The 20464-nt window shown below is 40.5% G+C and overlaps 2 protein-coding genes across 7 annotated transcripts in view; both read right to left on the bottom strand.

The window, feature by feature from the left end:
- ocrl (OCRL inositol polyphosphate-5-phosphatase) overlaps positions 1 to 10333 on the bottom strand; it is a 31096-nt gene extending 20763 nt beyond the window's left edge. For 2 of the 5 annotated variants that reach the window (XR_010820127.1, XM_066715069.1), the window contains exons 1-4: positions 9300 to 10332; positions 6435 to 6526; positions 5565 to 5603; positions 4858 to 4971 (exon numbers count right to left, since the gene is read on the bottom strand). Coding sequence is in view for 4 of the 5 variants with exons in the window: in XM_066715069.1 (XP_066571166.1) it covers positions 4858 to 4971; positions 5565 to 5603; positions 6435 to 6526; positions 9300 to 9301 (247 nt within the window). In the remaining variant the exon portion in view is untranslated. Of the gene's footprint in view, positions 1 to 4857; positions 4972 to 5564; positions 5604 to 6434; positions 6527 to 9299 lie in introns of all 5 variants that reach the window. The other 3 variants (XM_066715070.1, XM_066715071.1, XM_066715072.1) reach the window with 3 other exon arrangements.
- A 2917-nt stretch (positions 10334 to 13250) lies between these two features.
- LOC136759930 (protein eva-1 homolog C) lies at positions 13251 to 20051 on the bottom strand. Of its 2 annotated transcripts, XM_066715074.1 has the most exons (8): positions 19857 to 20051; positions 17425 to 17624; positions 17007 to 17130; positions 16475 to 16627; positions 15822 to 15965; positions 15113 to 15184; positions 14658 to 14744; positions 13251 to 14028 (listed from the first exon to the last, which is right to left on the bottom strand). In XM_066715074.1, the coding sequence occupies exons 1-8, from the start codon at positions 19954 to 19956 to the stop codon at positions 13646 to 13648; spliced, it is 1263 nt and encodes a 420-aa protein (XP_066571171.1). In that variant the 5' UTR covers positions 19957 to 20051; the 3' UTR covers positions 13251 to 13645. The 2 variants fall into 2 exon arrangements, with proteins under 2 accessions (XP_066571171.1, XP_066571172.1); XM_066715075.1 differs by lacking the exon at positions 14658 to 14744 and having other exon boundaries at positions 19857 to 20050.
- Between the last annotated feature and the right edge of the window lie 413 nt (positions 20052 to 20464).

Here is a 20464-nt window from a genome sequence, read left to right on the forward strand (position 1 = left end):
CCCCTAATCTCAGATCGTTACCTGTATAAAAGACACCTGGGAGCCAGAAATCTTGCGGATTGATAGGGGATCAAATACTTATTTCCCTCATTAACATGCAAATCAATTTATAACTTTTTTGAAATGTGTTTTTCTGGATTTTTTTGTTGTTATTCTGTCTCTCACTGTTAAAATACACCTACCATTAAAATTACAGACTGATCATTTCTTTGTCAGTGGGCAAACGTACAAAATCAGCAGGGGATCAAATACTTTTTTCCCTCACTGTAGATGGATTATAAACTGGTTGATATATAGGAAAGAGAGGGTGTTGATAAGAGGAGTTGCTTCTAACTGGAGTGAGGTTGTCAGTGGAGTGCCACAGGGATCAGTACTAGGGCCTTTGGGGTTTCTAATCTATATTAATGATCTGGACTCTGGGATAGTTAACAAATTTGTCAAATTTGCAAATTATACTAAAATAGGTGGCTCAGCAGATACAATCTCAGCAGCACAGGTTATTCAAAGGGACTCAAAGGGATAATATTCAGTTGTGGGACGACACCTGGCAGATTAAATTCAATGTGGACAAGTGCAAGGTATTACATGCAGGTAACAAAAATGTCCACTATAATTACACTATGGGAGGAATAGAACTAGATTGTAACACATGAGAAAGATCTAGGAGTCTATCAAGTGAGTCCTCACTTTTTCCATCCAAACAATGTGGGGAAGCAATAAAAAAGGCAAACAGAGTGTTAGGGTATATTGTCAAAAGTGTAGAATTGAGATCAAGGGCAGTGATGTTAAGACTGTACAATGCACTAGTTAGAGCTCATGTGGATATTGTGTACAGTTCTGGGCTCCACACTTCAAGAAAGAGATCGCTGCTCTAGAGGCAGTTCAGAGGAGAGCAACCAAACTTATTCCAGGTCTGAAGGGAATGTCCTACTGAAAGACTGAGGGAACTGAACCTTTTCACCCTGGAACAGAGGAGACTACGTGGGGACTTGATTCAAGTCTTCAAAATCATGAAAGGCATCGACCACAGCAAACGAGTGGAGCTTTTCCAGATCAGCAGGGACACAAGGACCCAGGGACACAAATGGAAATTGGGCTTCAAGTCATTAAAGACAGAAAACAGGAGACACTTCTTCACACAGAGAGTCGTCTCAATCTGAACAAACTCCCCAGCGATGTGGTTGAAGCTGAAAATTTGGGAACATTTAAAAATAGACTGGATAGGATCCTTGGATCACTTAGTTATTAATGGACACCAAACAAGCACGATGGGTCGAATGGCCTCCTCTCGTTTGTATACTTTCATATGTTCTTATATACAGACTGTTGACAAATTAAAAGAAAAACCTGAATAAATGAGTGGAGGAACATAACGAATGCAGATGCCTCGAAACAGGTGTACTGCATTATACAATTAAGCAATTAACATCCTATCATGCTCTGTGGCATGGATAAACATGCTGAGCAGGCTTCAGTCACAAAGACTACTCAACTGGCTAGCGTTTCAATAGGAACAGTGACTAAAATTACATCTGCATTTAGATCAATGGGAAATAAATCAGTAAATAAGGTTGGAAATTGTGGTCGAAGGCGGACATTCGATGACCGTGATGCTCATGCATTACTGCATGTAAGGAAAAACAGAAGAGCAACTCTTTCCCAGGTGACTGAGAATGTCAATGCAGGACATGATCAGACTGTCAGTAAGAACACAGAGAAGGATATTATAGTAGGGTTGCAGTACTTAAACCCCTCATTACAAAGACAATACACATCTGAGAGTTCAGTGGTGCAAAAACCACAGGCACTGGTCTACAGAGATGCGTAAAAAAGTGATATGGTCAGATGAGTCATCCTTCACCATATACTCGACAAGTGGGCAAATGCATGTGTGGCGACACCACGAGAACGGTACAGGCCTGACTGCTTGACCCCTACAGTGAGGGGGTCCCGAGGCTCTGTTATGCTGTGGGGGGCATTTTCCTGGCATGGTTTGGGTCCACTTGTCCCCTTAGAGGGAAGGGTCACTGCAAATCATTACAAAGTTATTCTGAGTGATCACCTTTATCCTGTGGTGAAACATTTCTATCCTGATGGGAGTGGTCTCTTCCAGGATGACAATGCCCCCATCCACAGGGCACAAGGGCTTGCTGAATGGTTTGATGAGAACAAAAATGATGTGAATCATATGCTTTGGCTATTGGATCTCAATCCAAGTTATGGGAGATTTTGGACTGACGTGTTAGACAGCGCTCTTCACCACCATCATCAAATGAGGGAATATATTTTGGAAGAATGGTGTTCCATCCCTCCAGTAGAGTCCAGAGACTCGTAGAATCTGTGCCAAGAGCATTGAAGCTGTTCTGGCGACTTGTGGTCACCCAACACCATAGTGAGACACTTGTTTTTTTTCGATTAATTTGTCACTCATCTGTATATACAGTGTCTTGCGAAAGTATTCACCCTCCTTGGCATTTTTCCTATTTTGTTGCCTTACAACCTGGACTTAAAATGGAATTTATGGGGGTTTGTATCATTTAATTTACACAATATGCCTACCACTTTGAAGATGCAAAACATTTTTTATTGTGAAAAACAAGAAATAAGACAAAAAAAAATACAGAAAACTTGAGCGTGCATAACTATTCAGCCCCCACAGTCAATACTTTTTAGAGCCACCTTTTGCAGCAATTACAGCTGCAAGTCTCTTGGGGTACGTCTCTGTAAGTTTGGCACATCTAGCCACTAGGATTTTTGCCCATTCTTCAAGGTAAAACTGCTCCAGCTCCTTTAAGTTGGATGGGTTCCGGTGGTGTACAGCAATGTTTAAGTCAAACCACAGATTCTCAATTAGACTGAGGTCTGGGCTTTGGACAGATACTCCAATCTCTGCTGTGGAGCTTTGCAGCTCTCTGATTAATGCCCTCCTTGCCTGGTCCGTGAGGTTTGGTGGGCGCCCCCCTCTTTTTTTTTTTTGTGTTGCCGTATTCGTTCCATTTTTTTAATAATGGATTTAATGGTGCTCCGTGGGATGTTAAAAGTTTCTGATATTATTTTTTTTATTACCCAACCCTGTTCTGTACTTCTCCACAACTTTGTCCCTGACCTGTTTGGAGAGCTCCTTAGTCTTCATGGTGCCCATTGCTCAGTGGTGTTGCAGACTGTGGCATTTCAGAACAGGTGTATATATACACAGTATATCATCAGTAGATCATGTGACAGATCGTGTGATACTTAAATAAAGTCCACCTGTGTGCAATCTAACTGTGTGACTTCTGAAGGTAATTGGTTGCACCAGATCTTATCTAGGGGCTTCATAGCAAAGGGTGAATACATATGCACATACCACTTTTCTGTTTTTTATTTTTTAAAACAAGTTATTTTTTTAGTTTCACTTCACCAATCTGGACTATTTTGTATATGTCCAATACATGAAATCCAAATAAAAATCCATTTAAATTACAGGTTGTAATGCAACAAAATACGAAAAATGCCAAAGGGGGTGAATACTGTCGCAAGGCATTGTATACACACACACACACACACAATATAATGTACAATTATATATTTATATACACACCCACAAACATACATTAAGTTATCTGTAATTTTGTTATGCCATTCACAAAGCAGAGAGCAGAAAACAAGATACAGGAGACTTTTAATATTAAAATAAAAATGGATTTCTGTGATATTATTTACAAAATTACAATTATGATCCATACAAATGTGTTATTGTACATGAAAATGTAGAATCAAAGTATTCATGTTATGTTTTTTTTCATTTCAATAATACTTTTGCTCAAAACCAGACTATATACGGGCCAAATCAAGATGAACATCGGTCTAAGAGGAGCTTTGTATCATAACCAAATTAAGCAGTTTGCAGATAAACATCTGTAATAAAGTTTCAATAAATGTCCGTCCTTATTTTGAAAGCTGCCATTGTGATATTTCTCAGAATGGCCTACATTGATAATGAATGCTTGAAGCAAACAATAGTTTGGATAAAGTTCAAATTACACCCTCAAAGCACAAAAGCACTAGGATGTGTAGGCAGATGCCAAGAATAGCGTCCACACTTGCTGACACAAAGGAGACGTAGTAAAAAGTTACATATCCACTGGGTATGACTTTGTTCATTATTAACAGACAATAAAAAAGTGCATCAGTAAAACAGGTAGAGCTGGTTTTCAAATGAGTCACACAGTTCACACAAAGTGCTTTGACTTTAAGCGATTATTTTTCTCTTTGGTGGCGCGCGTTTTTATATTTCGGTTGAAACACTTTAAGTCCCATACTCCTCTCTGCCCTGACAATTATACTGGCTTTTATGGCTTCTCACATGTTAACCCAAGTTGTGTTTTTTGCAGTGAAGCCATGCCAGATAAGCACAAAGTTCATGTCCTTGGGCAAATTTCACTAGATGTTTTAGCAGGTACTAAGACCTAGTACTAGTCCAATTTACCTTGAGCATTTCAAAACTATATTAGAAAAAAATATTTATACAAGTCTCCCTCCATTTCTATATTTAAGACCACATTGCGAATCCAGCACTGATGAGAAACGTTTGTAGGGGGCTAGTTCATAGTTCGTCACAAAGTTTGGAGAGCAACGTATTGGTTCATAGAGAATAACAGGCACCAAAATCAGCAAGGAACCAGAGAGAGCCCCATGAGAAGCAGTACTTTATTTCTCTATTTCAGATTTGTGAGGACTGCAACAGTCACCAAAGCCAAGGTTGCACCCTGTCCCAATAGGTTTGATCTATAGTGGGATGTGAATACAGCGATTAAGTCCCAACAGCCTTGCCCTTTTAATGCATCAAACTAACCCATAGCAAATCCACTTGCTCACCTTGCTGTTTGGCTTTCCTCAGCTGTGATAGGAAGGACTGGCTCCTCTCATCATCTGGCAGCTGCAGTTGCAGATCTGGAACACTGTCTCCGCACACACGGATCGAGCAGGAAGCTGAGCATACATGGAAAGGACAAGCAGGCTTTACACAGCGCTCCCAGGCAGACTACATGTACACAGAGGGGTATTGTCCTGCAGCTTGGTTACCAAGTACACCTTGACATGGGATAAGGGCTGGGCACATGCAAATCTACATTCATTCTGTTGAGATTAATGTAATACCATATAGGAATCTCTAATAAAATGTACATGCAAAGTAAGTAATCTTTTCTTCCCGATACCAAATTATTAGCAAATGCAGGGTATAACATTTGAAATAAATAAGACATAAATGGATAGGCAGTGCTCTTCAAAGCAGTAGAATATTAAAAATAAAATTATGAAAGACATTCAACACAGTGTAAATTCCTATACACTTGAATGCCACACAAACTTTCACACCACGTCCCATACTTTCTTTTTAAATGCTAAAACTCTTCCATTTGTTTTCCAGTAGTGCTGCTAAAGATAACTGGGTATATACATTTTTACATGTTGTTTGGTTTCTGATTTGTGTTAAATGCAAGTTCTTCAATATCAGGGTTTCACTGGCAAGAGAGTTGCTACAGTTTAGGTAAAATATCAAAAATGAATACACGTATACTCACAATTGATTGGGATGTCTATAAGAAGAGCCTCTTCTGCTTCTGAAAGCAATAAAAATGGGTTTTAATAAAGTCCACCAGCAGTCCACCTCTCATGTCAACCTTTTCATAATAGAATCTGAATAAATAAAATGTCCCATTAACTTGCATCTCTCTGACCAAAAACTAACTCAAAATAGCACATTTAACATTAGAATGGTAACCCTTCTACACCAAACAAAGGGAAATCGTTCTAATGCAGGATTAAAAAAAACATCCAGACGGCAGATCCAAAGGCACCCTTTCGCAACTTCTTGTCAAAGTAAAGGGGAGAGCTTTTCACAGCAACCCAGAGGAACAATACTACTATACCAGGGTACTCACAGTGGGAATGTTTAACCCATATAAGATAGTGGTGTGGTTAAATAGTTTACAGAACATCTGGAGAGATATAAACCAGTATCACTCAACTTTAGTTCTAGCAGGGTTGCTGCAATTTGTGTCCAATTTCAAATTATCCCCAGGTGCCCCTTCTCTGTTTCTTTTCTGGTCTAATACAATTCAGCCTTCTCAAATATATCATTAATTAAGTTAAGCAGTTAATATTTTGTTCCAACATTAGCTCACAATTTCAACAACTATGCATGCACTCACTCACTCACTTCTGCACCAAATAGTGCTTCGGGCTACAAATTAAATTCAAGATATCTTTAAACACTTAAAACCTTTCCATAGCCAAGAGAATGTTATTTATTTCTTAGAGTATGAACCCAATCAGAGTTTGCTGTTAAAAATACCTCAGACAGCAGAAACTAGCTTTCTAAAGGCCTAGGCAGCATTCGGCCCATTTGCCCTATTACAAATAGGCCCCCATCAGACCGCCCCTGCACATACCTTGAACAACGTTAAAGTGGCTGTTGATGGGTATGGACAGTTGAGGTACGGGGCTTTTCACCACAGCATCAGGATTCGCTAAAACGTTCAGCCTGAAACAAACACAGAAGCACTTTGACACATCTGCATCTGCAAAGATTATAACTTTTCTCTTGGAGGTGCTGGTCAATAGGTAAACAGAGCATAAATGAGAATGTGTGTCTGTAGCCACATTCCTCCTCTCTTACAGGAAGGTTTCTCAGTCATTTACAATCTTAGGTGTCTCCCTTGTATAACTTTCTGTATACATTTTTCTTTTAAAGCTTTATGACTGATCAAATTGTAAAAGGAAAGTGCTGTGTTAAACAGACCCATTCCGATAGCCAAACAAGAGAAGTGGCGAACCTCGACAGGAGCAGTTTATGGATTTTACAATAGCTGCAGCACAATGCAAAAGCCCTGGTGCAGATATAGACAAAAACATACTGCCTTGTTGATTTTTCAGGAAATGAAATGAATGCTGACTTAGGGAAAGGAAGAACAATCCTTTAAAAACTGAGGAAAAATAAATACCCAGAGACTGCCACACTATCAAATGTCTGCCAGACAGGTAAGGGGGTTTTCATTACTTAATTTGGAGTTTAATAAGCTTCTTACTGCCCCACCCACTTTCCAGTAAGCTCCTAAACATCCTATGGGCTGTTCTTAGAAATGCTAGATCAGCCTTTTTATTCTATTTGAGAGTGTGTGATAAGTTATTTCCTGTTCATTGTAAAGCACTGCCTGCGCTGACTGAGATATGAGTCTTGCAACATAAAATAAGTGTAATTTGACCAGGATACACAGTTCCCTGTGTTATACAGAATAATTAATGATCCCCTTACACACACAAACTGACATTATTTATATATATAAAAAACAGGTTTAGTGGTCATTTAACACATGCAGGAGAGGCTGGTAAGCAGGGCAAGCTAGAATGAAGAGCTCAGGTCTCCATATTGTTCATGTACTTTCACAGCTTTGGGATTTAAGAGACTTAGAGCAGAGCCAGTAACCTAATTTAGCCTCTTGGTTTACAGACCATATCACTCGACATAAGTGCAGATCCTTTGCAGAGCTTAGACTGGGGGGACCAGTGTTAATGCAGTTAAAGGGCTGAAATCATTCGAGTCTCATTAGACTGTGGACAATGTCCGGAATGAGCCCCAGGGAGGTACTGCTGCACTGCACAACTAAACTTATGTCACACGGTTTTTCATTTTTACAATTATCTTTCCAACATTCTTCTTTCTTTCTTTCTTGTATAAAAATGCATGGACTGGTTCCACAGAAATCCAGACAATAAGAGGTTTTTAAAAATACCACATCTGAAGCACTGGTCAGACTTTCTGATTATTTTGAAAGATAATCCGATTAAAATATTCAGGAAATCGCTCACAAAATTGACCACTCTCCATATTGAGACACTCATTTTCATTGTTTTGAATTTGACTTGAATTTAGAGGATATACATCTATTTCAGATCATGCTCCATGACAATATATCTGGTGATAAAAATATTTGTAAAATCTCGATATTATTTGTGGTGCAAATAACATGAGCTTGTGGTAATGTACGAGCATTCCTGTTTTGTGCAGTAAGATTATTCTTAAACCCAAAACTGCTGTGCTCACAGAAAAGCAGTGCTGTGAAGTGCATTTTGCAAGACCATGGCAGTGTATCACTGCTGTAAAAAACACAAGTCTGCTGGAAAAGATAAGACCAGTCCATTTGCATTTCACCAGTAGCACAGAAGCAGAAAAACATCTTACCTTTCTTACCACAAAATACACACACTTTACCCAGAACTAGCTTGGAGTGTACTCTCACAAAGCTCTCTCTACATACAGGATCCATCATAGCAAATTGATTCAATGTCCTGGTTAATGCTGAGGATGATCAGTTTGGTTAGGCACAGAGCACTGGACCAATAGGTGGATTTGCAAACAGCCACCTTGCATTCTCTTTGGATGTTACTTAGCACGCCAGTCCCGTTACATGTAAATGCAACTATCAATGAGTGAGCCATGTTCATTCCTGACAACATTTGAATGCTGTCATAATTGGATCACCTGTAATAACTTAAACCTGGACAATATGGCAGTCTAGCTTTAACGCACTTTCTAACACATGCTTTTCTGCTCCCGATCTTGATGCTCCCTCCTATTGCTCTTGATTATATCTGTACTTATCTTGCACTTCAAATTCTCTTCCTTGTAACTGAATGTGCGCTATTGGTAACTGTGCCGGCTTCAGTCGCAATGAACACAGTACTGTAACGATTAACACATTTCTGCATTTACTCAATCTCCCGGCAAACAGAATCTTGCACTGTACTGTATACTTCCTCTTAATTTACTCCAGTCAGGGCTAATATGGTGAGTTATACTGTATTTTCTTGCTGATGCAGTAGTATGTTTTGTGAAATGTGTAACACATATTTTGGGACAACTGGAAGTCATCCTGGGTAATAATTACAACACACAGTTGTTTTTTTGTCTATCTATGAAGAATGCAGCTCCTTCCTACCTCTCATGCCTTAGACTCCTCGGTATTGTAGTTTGCATACGGTCATGACATCAAAAAAAAAAAAAAACTCTTAAATGGAGCACACTAAGTCGTCATTATTTTCTATAAATGATTTGTCCTTTACGTTTTTAAAGTGGAAAAAACTAATTATAATTAAATAAATCTCAGTCAGTTCCCTAATGATACAGCTAACCCCCTCTGACTGTTTGCATTTGAAAGAAGAGAAACTGTTACAGCTCAAACAAAGTGCAATGTCTTAACCATCAAACAGAAATAAAAGTGTTGATAAGGGCATCATTATGAAGAGCAAATACTCACATGTACTCTCCAGAGCGTTCAATGAGTGACAAGAGGCGGGGCTCCTTCTGCCCACCTCTGATCTCTTGTCCTTTTACGGTTTAAACAGTAGGTTAAGGATGCAGTGGTAGGGTGGGAGAAGGAGAGATGGGGTAGATCTGGGTCGCTGATTACAGTTCTGCTGCCATTTTAAGCCCCAGTCAGCACCATGGTTGTGCATGTCTATTCTGAACCCATCCATATTATATGCGGAACTGTTGTTGCAAACATGATGTTGACAAAATAATAAAAGATATATACTGTAAATATTTTGCTAAAGACGCTGTGATCTGTACACAGTCTTAATTTGTGGCTTCTGCCTTGATGTGTTTGATAAAAACAAGGAAGCGTTTGCATTTGATAATCATGTGCAATGAGCTACAAAGAGTTCAACAATGTCCCAGCATAAGACTCACTACCTCTACCACCACCTGCATCAACACCATAGCTATATTTTATAGAACCAGACATTTAAACAACAAATGGAAATAAAATGTGAGAAAGCACAACAGACCATTTTAAATATATCAATTAAATCGTTGCAATTGCCTTTAACCTGAAGTGGAACTAATGTCTGACGTCAGCTTGCAGCTGCAGTTTGGATGTCGTATGCATGTTGTGGGGGCGGTCAACTTCATCCATAAAGATACATGCGATTCATGGGAATTATTCTGCAACTTCCAGGTGCATCACGGATTTGAAAGCTGGCTAGTTTAATTGCATGGTTTCGCAAAATACGATTAAAGATGACTTCACTAATTCGACCTTCCTCTAGTATTAAGTGAAGCGGTGAAGTGTCTGTGAAAACTGCAAGACCTGTAGTAAGCAGGGTAATGTCCGATGCGCACCTACAACATCGGTAATTGAATCACAGATAAACATACATATTACATGTCACCTATGGTGATCAAGCCTGCTACTAATACTGACACATGCAATTGTTTTTGCAGACCAAGCACGGGCGATCTCATTAGGGAGGATTACAACTGAAACGAAGAAACAAAGCCAAACGTGTCCCGAAACTCACCTGTATTCCGTCTGTACCGTAGCCTACGCCGTCAATAACCAGAATGGGAAAACCAAAAACCAAAAAAGGATTTATATAAAAAATAATCTGTACTACAGAAAACGCATTGAAAAGGATATTGTTATGCATCTGTTTCCGCCAAGTCCGAAACCCAAAAACGTCTCCATCAATAGCCGTGGGGTCGATGCGTCCACTGCTTCCCCAGACGCGTATCTATGCAAGACACTTTCCCCGGTATCCGGCCTTCCGCACGGCGGCAAGTAAACACTGGACCCCGGCGTCCGCTGGAGGTGACACGCCAGACGTCTCTCGCCTTTCCCGCATGAAAGGGATACCCCCTTCGCGTCTTTCAATTTGAAAGGGATGTCCCTTCGTGACTTTCAATATCTGCTGGCCCAGCTCAAGAGCTTCTGTCACGGGCGGGGGAGCCACACTAAACCGATCGTGTCCTGAAATGATTCACACAGCAGTGCAACAGTAACCGTAACACATCCCAATATCGGCGCCGCTGTCTTTCCGTGCACCATGTAAGTTACATTTCTCCTGCGGCTGCCTTTTCCGTGCAGCAGTCTGTCGCCGGTATTTCTTCTCGGCTTTCTCGGTAGACACAGCCGCCCAGGCCCCGCTTACTTGGTTCCACTCCCTTGCAATGCACTACCTGGAAGCTGGAGCCGGAGAAATTGGAGACAGAGCCCGAGTAGGAAAACCAGAATCCTCTCAGTTTAGAAAGGAACTTAAAAACAGCGCCACCTGTCGACGAGGACGACTAATGACTCTTTCACTATTTCAATAAGATGTAGAAGATATGTAAACTGATTTCCCTGCACCAGTAGGTAGATTATTAGAGGGAGAGAGGTTGATTTCTCATATGTATATGTTAATTGAACAATGTAACCAATCAGCCATAACATTATGACCACTGACAGGTGAAGTGAATAACACTGATAATCTCATTATCATGGCACCTGTCAGTGGGTGGGATATATTAGGCAGCAAGTGAACATTTTGTCCTCAAAGTTGATGGGGTTAGAAGCAGGAAAATTGGGCAAGCGTGAGGATCTGAGCGACTTTGACAAGGGCCACATTGTGATGGCTAGACGACTGGGTCAGAGCATCTCCAAAACTGCAGCTCTTGTGGGGTGTTCCCGGTCTGCAGTGGTCAGTACCTATCAAAAGTGGTCCAAGGAAGGAAAAGCGGTGAACCGGCGACAGGGTCATGGGCGGCCAAGGCTCACTGATGCACATGGGGACGAGCTACTGTAGCTCAAATTGCTGAAAAAGTGAATGCTGGTTCTGATAGAAAGGTGTCAGAACACACAGTGCATCACAGTTTGTTGCGTATGGGGCTGCATAGCTGCCGACCAGTCAAGGTGCCCATGCTGACCCCTGTCCACTGCCGAAAGCACCTACAATGGGCAAGTGAGCATCAGAACTGGACCACGGAGCAATGGCCTGGTCTGATGAATCACAAGTTCAAGGTGTTGACTCCAAATTCCCCAGATATCAATCCAATCGAGCATCTGTGGGATGTGCTGGACAAACAGGTAGGATCCATTGAGGCCCCACCTCGCAACTTACAGGACTTAAAGGATCTGCTGCTAACGTCTTGGTGCCAGATACCACAGCACACCTTCAGAGGTCTAGTGGAGTCCATGCCTCGACGGGTCAGGGCTGTTTTGGCGGCAAAAGGGGGACCTACACAATATTAGGCAGGTGGTCATAATGTTTTGGCTGATCGGTGTATATGTTTTAGTTAGCTAATGGACTGTGTGAAGATTATATTTCTCCTGCAATGGTACTGTAATTAGTATGTTGGTCTCTGACTTCAATAAACTTCCTTTTTAGTCCCTGTGGTGGGTGCACTTAGGCATATAATGGAATGATTTTTCCATGACAAAACTGTAAATCCCCTTGACTCCTAATTTGGTCCTATGGGCCCTGCTGTGCATACATGCGCTAAGTTAGAACTGATGGGGAAATTGGAAAGAACATTGACAGTCATTAAGCACACTAGGTTGGGGACTAGTACCAGTAGTAGTTACAGTACTTTTCTGATGATCACCTCTAGCTCCAGGTTAAGTCGATTCCAGTTGCTACAAACTGGATGGGATCAGTTGATCACTGCCTTAGGACAAAGAAGAACACTATTTCCAAACCCCAAATGTATGTATTGATTCCAGTTCGTTACAGTCCAAATGATTGATGTGTCGTATAAAGTGATGAATTGAAGGGGGACTAGGAGGAGAGCGTTCCTTGTTAAAAAAAAAAAAAAAGACAAGTGATTGATTGTTGATCATACATGATCAAAATGCATTGTGCATTGTAGAAAGAGTACATGCTTTGTTGTTCCTCTTTTGTTACATTTTGTAAGGTATTTTACCTGATAATCTAGTGCCAATTTCCATTTGATCAAATCATGATGTCAGAAAATGTCAGAAAAATATACAAACCAAATATCAATTTACAGTATTTTTTTTAGTTTTTTATTCTGTTGTTTTCACAGTAGCAGGTTTTAAAATATACATAAAGCTGGTTGTAAATGTAAAGCAAATCTCATATAAAAATCATATTCTGTGTTTTTGAAAAGGACATGGAAAAAATGTACACTTTCCTGGATTGCAGCCAGACATCCTGATAAAATGTTTCTTTTTTTTAGTCTAGTCGCACAAAAAAAAAAAAAAAAGTTCATTCAGGAGGCGAGGATTATGTAAAAAGTACAATTTGTACTCTAAATGTAGTTAAAGGTGTAATATTCTTTTTTTCTACGCAGATGAAGATGCGATATCCCAATAACAGAATTAAATAACTAGTTACATAACTAGTGTTACCTGTCGCTTGAAAATTATTCTCAGGTTTACAGAATTTGACATTCACCAAACACACAACCAACACAAAACAACACAAAGTTCAACCATCAAGATCCCCACCTTTTATTTTGAATTTCTTCCTGGATTTTGTTAGAAAACAATTAAAGGAAAGGTAGGGATGATACCATCAAACTGCTGGAAAGCCAGTTTTAAAAAGATTGATGTGCTTTTAGTCATTAACAGTAAATAAATAAAAACAGCTTGAAAAATAAAATGGCTACCCATCTTAAATTCCTAGCCCAACAGTTAATGGCTGCTTTATGTCACTTAGAACATAAGAAGAATATAAGAAAGTTTACAATGGGAATGCTTTGCTTCAGTACATGTATGTGGAATTTGAGGTTCCAAAGCTTATCTTTAATTCAGTTTGATTTCCCAATAATTTCTCATTATCATCTTTCTATTAAAATGTATTTGGCAGTAAGTGGCAGCCCCTAAGCGGTGGAAGCTTTGATCTTATGGATGGCGTAGGGGCTGGAGTCCCTGTGCAACCAGATGTCACTGTCCTGCATCTCCTTGTCCTCGTCCCTCTCCACCATCTCCACCGTGAGCTCGGGGCTGAAGATGCCATTAGCTGTACGGTAGGACTGGGTCAGGCGGCGGAAGGAGGAATCAGAGGAGGTGTCATCGTCAAAGTTCTCGATCAGCTCATGCTGGGCGGCTGCGGCCTTCTGGGACTTGAGCTCTTCTCCTAGCTCCAACCATAGGCTCTTGACATCTCGTACCAACGTGGATTTCAGCCCAAAGAGGCACAAGAGGAAGACAAGGCCAGCACAGATCCCAGACACAAAGTACAGGGCCACTGTCTCTGGAAGTCCTGGGGAAAGATAAGGCAGAATATGTATTTTTTTATAGGCTTGCATTCAAACAACAACAATTACCACAAACCTTTAATGCGAATATATATATATAAATATATAATTATACATATATATACGACTTATACATATCTTAACCATTAGAAATTGGGATTGCTAAATGTTACACCAGAACTCAACAACAGCCTAATAAAGGGGTAGGTGTTTTATTGGTACAATACAATGCAATATTGTATCAAGTCTTAGAATTTGGAAGCGCAATGCAAGATCACAGTTAAAAAAGATTTGCAATATCAGTTAGTCATTAGGACATTGTCGTTAGGATAATTATTCTTAAGCCTTACATTATTTTCAGATTTGGATGTTCAAAAAATATTTTTAAAATAAAGTCTTTTCTTTATATAATATTTTAATTAATATAATGGTGGTCCCTGTGAAAGAGTTTAAGATTGTTGCCTAGACAGGACTGGAAGCTATTATGTCACTAGAGATGGCAACCCTAGTGTTAACTTATAGCTCTCTTTTCACTAATTTGTTATTGGCCTCTCCAATCCAGCATCCTGTGAGTGTCCACACATCTAGCCACGGGAGTGACCCTTTAGCGTGAGCACATCAAACAGAAACATACCCCGGATTTGGGCATAGATTTCCAATGAGCTGGTATAAATCAACTTCGCCTGAAGCCTGGACACTCCTGGGCCGGTGTACCAGCCTCCTGTGGGTAAAGAGGGACCAGGCTTAATGCCCAATCAGAATGGTTGGGATTCAGTCGGTACCCAGCTTAGACCTGCTGCTCCTTCTGCAGGCAGTGGTCAGAGACACACACCTGATTTATATGGTCCTTGCTGTCAATCAGAAAAATCCATGACAACAGCTAGCACACTTCTATTATTTTGTAAGATGGAAGGAAGCCCCTTGGTAAACACACACAAAGTAATTCAGAGCTTCACAACAATATCCCAGCACCCCACAGCAAGCTGTGAAGAAGCCTGAACAAAGTCTAAGAGTAGAATGAAAGTCCAAAGACAAGCATCAACTGAGGTTATTATTTGAGGATCAGTGAGGGGGCTCTGAGGGACTTACCATGTGTGTAGTCAGAGAGAGAGAAGGGGTCAGGTGACCCCCGTCCCAGCTCCTCCAGGAGATTCTTTGGAACTGGAACATGGTGAGAGGAAGAGATGGAGTGAGAGAGAGAGAGAATGACAATGAGACTGGGACAAGGTAATCTATCTGCACATTTCATTAAGAAAGAAAAAGGTTAGCTGGTTAACAAATAGGGTGTGAAATGCAAGCATCACCTCATCCCAAGCCACTTTTCTGCTCAGCACTTCTCCTAATATTTGAACTCATTCAAATTCATTGGAGATCGTGCTAACAATCTCAAAGGCAAAGGCAAACTTTCTGCCTAACCTGTGCACCGGTAAATGACACATTCCACTCCACCCAGATCATAAGGCTGTTAACTTAACTTCGCTGCCCCAACTCCCTAGAAGATGTGGTGTTATTTATTTATTTGAGGGGGGACTTAAGTTAATGGTAAACTTGCATTGTCATTTCACCATGTCATTCCTTGACTCTGGCCTGGTTTCCTACAGCATGCATCATGACGCTCCACACTTGCCCATGCTCTACCAGTGTATCATGGTCTACCACAATTGAATTAAGAGCAGCAGTTCAGGTCAGGGTGACAGACTCAGCCAGGGTACAGGTTTATAGCTCAGTGCAATGTATGTTTAAGGTAACTTGAGCCAGGAACTTCGTACTTCATTCTCCCTACTCTTCTCTTACTTACCGCAGGTGTAGGAGACACGCAGGTGCTTCCTCACTCCTGGGAAACAGGGATCCCCAAAGCTCTGTGTGTCAGCAAGCACCGAGCAGTTTGCTTTTCCGTGACACCTGCGAGACACCTTTCTCAGGGCGGAGGGGGACAGGCACTCTGAAAGACACCAAGATGTTTTTCCTATTTCTTGAAATGAAATATATCTGCTTTCTTAATGATTTGTATTCATATCCACTGTGTGTATGTATTCAGAAGAAGACATGAAAATCTCCCCCTGTGGTGTGCAACCTTGTGTGACTTGAAGAAAATACAATGGCAAGTTCAACTGTAAACCACTAGAGGGAGTGCCTGTCTACAATGTGGGCTGCAGTTCTGTACAAGAACCGTTTCACTGCTAAGAAAATTTGTTTTTTTAGCTCTTTAGCATGCAGAGATCATTAAGATAAGTAGCTGACAAATGGAATGCAAACCAGCTGAGATCCTCCAGTCCAAGGGTAAGGAACCACTGGCTTATAGTCCATACATCCAAGACTGTGTTTTAGCCAAGTTAGACTGTACTGGATGACTCCTTCCAGACAGAAAGGCATTTGGCATACATACATGGAAAGATTATATTTACTTAATTCAATACACATTTTCTCCGTGACCCCTAGCCCTGCACTCACCCATGTCGGGTGCTGAGCTCTCCTCCTCGGGACACAGAGGGTTCCCATGCAGCAGGTGTCCAAAGGTAGCAGAGTAGATGGCCAAGACGGTGTTGTTCCTGCACACCAGCCGCAGACGCTCATTCTCACACACCAGCTTACTGCGGTGGTTCTCTGACCGGGAGGGCCAGGGAGGAACAATAAACAGTGGCACTAAATTTTTGAATCACCTTTCTTTAATTATTCTGCTGTAAAAACACTTGACCTGTTGACAACAAACCACACTATTTAAAGTGTCGGGAGAATCTAATTTCATCAGTTGGTCTAGTAATTTACTAGATCCAGATTGTTTAATTCTTAATCAGGATTGCAAACTTGCCTGCCAATTTCAGTACATAAAAAGCATGATTATTTATTCATGCCCCTATAGAAAACTGATGATTACATTTCTTTGCCATAAGTTAGGAGCTTTTAGTTGACAAGGTCCTGTGTTGTTTAAAGCAGACAGGAGAGTTTTAAACCTTTCTCTAAATCCAACCACCCTGCTGCTCACCTGGTCTGCACTTGTAGGAAACAATCAGGTACTTGCTGGTGCTGGGACAGGGGTCCAGTCCGAACACACGGCTGTTTACTGGTATCTGGCAGGAACGCTGGTCCTGACACTCAGCTACAACCTTCTGTTGAAGCACAAAACACAGGGAGGGATTGCACAACACAGAAGCTGCCCATCACAGTATCACACTTTCTAATGTCCAATGTTCAAGAGCTTCATTAAAACTGTATTAAAATAACACTTGCTGTCCCAATATTAGTGTCATTCTTACTTCTGTATTAGGGTTAATCTGCTCTCTCTGTGACCATTCATACCCTCAGTTATGTTCCATCCAGTTTACAATGTATTTTCTCTTCTTGAAATCAACTCGAAGCAATCATATTACTCAGTGCAACAGGGGGTGGTGGTGTGGGAATACCTGGACAGCTACAGCAGCTGTGCAGTCAGTGCTCTCTCCGGTTGTGTTTCTGGGGGTCGGGCACAGGTGATCGCTTGGCACTCGCCGGCCGTAGAACGCAGACAATACCGCGATGGCTGTCTTAAAGGGACAGCTGACAGACAGCTGCTCACCATCACAGGCATGAGTTGTGTGGTTCCGCAGAATCTTCTGGAGATATGCTGGGCAATCGTAGAGATTTGCAGGTGAAGTAGCATGTTCAGATTTTATTTACACCAGGGTCTTGACCTGACTGCAGCGCTGGTGGATTTGCACTCTCCCTCAGAACTTGAGACTTTAAATCCGTAGATCAGGGCCTAATTAATTTATTTCAATTTACTTATTTCCTTATATGATCTTATGTGAACTCAGTATATGTATATATACAACTATTGTATAATCATCAGTTATTATCCTTATCTGTATTTGTGTAACGTTTTTCTAAAATGCTGTTTTTAAAAACAATAATGTATGAGATTGAAAGCACCAGTGCCTCTGTCTGCAGTGTCCCTTTGAAAACAGGGAGAAATTGGTCCAACTTACTGAGGTAAAACAGAAGTCAATAATGAGTGACCTACAGTGAAGGCCAGTGCTGCAGCTATAAAAGTGTCAAACCAAAACCCAGCTGGAGCCCATTCTGAAGTGTAGGCCTGATTAATTCTTTACTGATTTGTAACAGGCAATTGTACTCAATTGCAGGGAATAAATCACACTTTAGCAACAAACTGGTCCATTTCCAACGAAAGGAGTTTCTATTAATTAAAGCAGAATGTGAAGCCACAGTTGTTTGGCCGGATGATTAAGAGAAAAGGATATCAGGGGAAATGAACTCGAGATTTTAAGGATAAAGCTGAACATTCAACCAAGACTGAATGTCTGATAAATTAGTAACTGATTTTGGTAAGGCAATGTATATTCAAATTCATGTAACACTACAATCCCAATTGCCTGTATATTCGATTCATTAACTATCTGAAGGGGGAAAAGAGAATCTCAAAGAGTATAATCAACTACTTTAATAAAGTGCTTACACGTGCACTAATGCAACTCATGACCAATGTGGTACTGCTATGATAACACAAGACAGGATGCGATAAGATTAATCACACTAGGTCATTGAGATAGAGGGATGGATGTGTCCTCTCACGCTCAGCAATGGGGTGACTGTTCTTCATCTCACGGGCCCAGACAGAAACCCTGTCAGTGAATCGGTGTACCAGGCACAGTCACACAATGAGCTATTATTATCCTGCAGTGTGGTCCAGATAACCTTACAAGGAAATATTTAAAAATGTAGCACATCATTTAAATGTCAAAAATATATATTATTATTATTATAAGGTATTATTAGCGTAACATGTATATACTGTCCCAAGCAGCAACAACTTTTTTTTTAAATGTAAGGAATAGCATAATGCCAGGGCTTTTAAATTAAAGTGTGTCCTGGGCAACAGCTTGAAGAAACAACAAGAATCTGATGACAGAATGAGGGAGGAGAGTCACGCTGTTTCCTGGAATCCCCCCCCCGCCAACTCCCCCTTCACGCAAAAGCTGTCTCTCTCTCTCTCTCTCTCTCTCTCTCTCTCTCTCTCTATATATATATATATATATATATATATATATATATATATGTATATATAGACCTATATATATGGTCTGCTACAATACTTTACTTACTTATTGTAAAAACATAGAAATAGGCTTGTACATGTTTAATACAGGGTAATGCGTTAATCAATTATAAGTTACAAAATATACGGCTTTGTATCAGCTTATGTAAACGCCACGAAAATTGATTGTCATCAATTAGTCACCGATGGCACCTCTGAAGTCTTTGTTCAATGGTGCCAAGGGGTGTGTCAAAGTTGTGAGGAGCTATCCTTTCAGCACCTGGAGTTATTAATCCGACCACATGCGCAAAGCAGCACTAAAAACACGCTCTCTCTGCAATTCTTGAAATATTAACGATAAACACAGAGTTTTACCCCATAGGTAAACTGTTAAACTGTAACAGTTTACAATACATTAATATCAGCTGTAACTCGCCGACTCTGAATAGTGCAAGCGAAGCACATTTCGAGTTCATAAAGACAGTATGTGTGTGTGTGTGTGTGTGTGTGTGTGGGTCGGAAGCAATTAACATCCAGGAAAACAAGAGTTGCAAACGGACAACATAACTAAGGGACCTTGACATTGCGTTTCCGTAACAAACCTTGCAGCTGTGTGGCAGTTAAGACGAAAATAGAAACAAACAAAAAAATAAAAAGTACATTAGGTACCTAAATTTGTTCTCCCTTTTGGCGGAACTACTAATTTAAAATGTTTCTTACATAACAACAACAACAACAACAACAACAACAATCATAATCATCATCATCATCATAATCAATCATGATCATAATTCAAAAACTCACTTGAAAAATCAGGAGCTGCACACAGTCGGTGGGAGCAGAGGAGACAGAGGTATAGGGAGAGAACAAAAAAGGATTTGCCCGAACTCTTTGAGATGCTCATGGTGATGAGTTCACATAATGGTTTGACTGGTTCAATGGTGTTGCTTGGTGTGCAGTGAATGTCCAGCTGGCAGCCAATAGTAAAAAATGCTATTGTCCAGGCGTCAAAACAGTGCCCTTCTTCACTGAGCAGTAGAAACAGCTGACTTCAGCGACTTGTTAACCCTTACATTTACCAGTGTTGCTCAAGTTCATTTGAGAGATAAAAACACTAGAGCCAACATCCTTGTAGACATTGTAGGTAAGAGATGGATAATGGGCACATTGATTACAGGACAGGAGCTCTGATTGACTGAATGGTCTGATCTTGAGAAACTGTATTTTAATTTTACTTAATTTACCAAAATAGAACAATTATATACACATATGAAACTATGCTGATTTTAATTGGTACCCCATTATTCAGTTAAGTGATGTAATTGCTCTTTGGTTTTAATGGCAATGTAAAACCATTTGTGTAACAGACAGTGAGAGAAGCAATTTTCCAGCTGAAGTGCCGGTTTGTATAT

This window comes from Amia ocellicauda, chromosome 10, assembly GCF_036373705.1.
Source record: "Amia ocellicauda isolate fAmiCal2 chromosome 10, fAmiCal2.hap1, whole genome shotgun sequence".
Taxonomy (NCBI): Eukaryota; Metazoa; Chordata; class Actinopteri; order Amiiformes; family Amiidae; genus Amia; species Amia ocellicauda.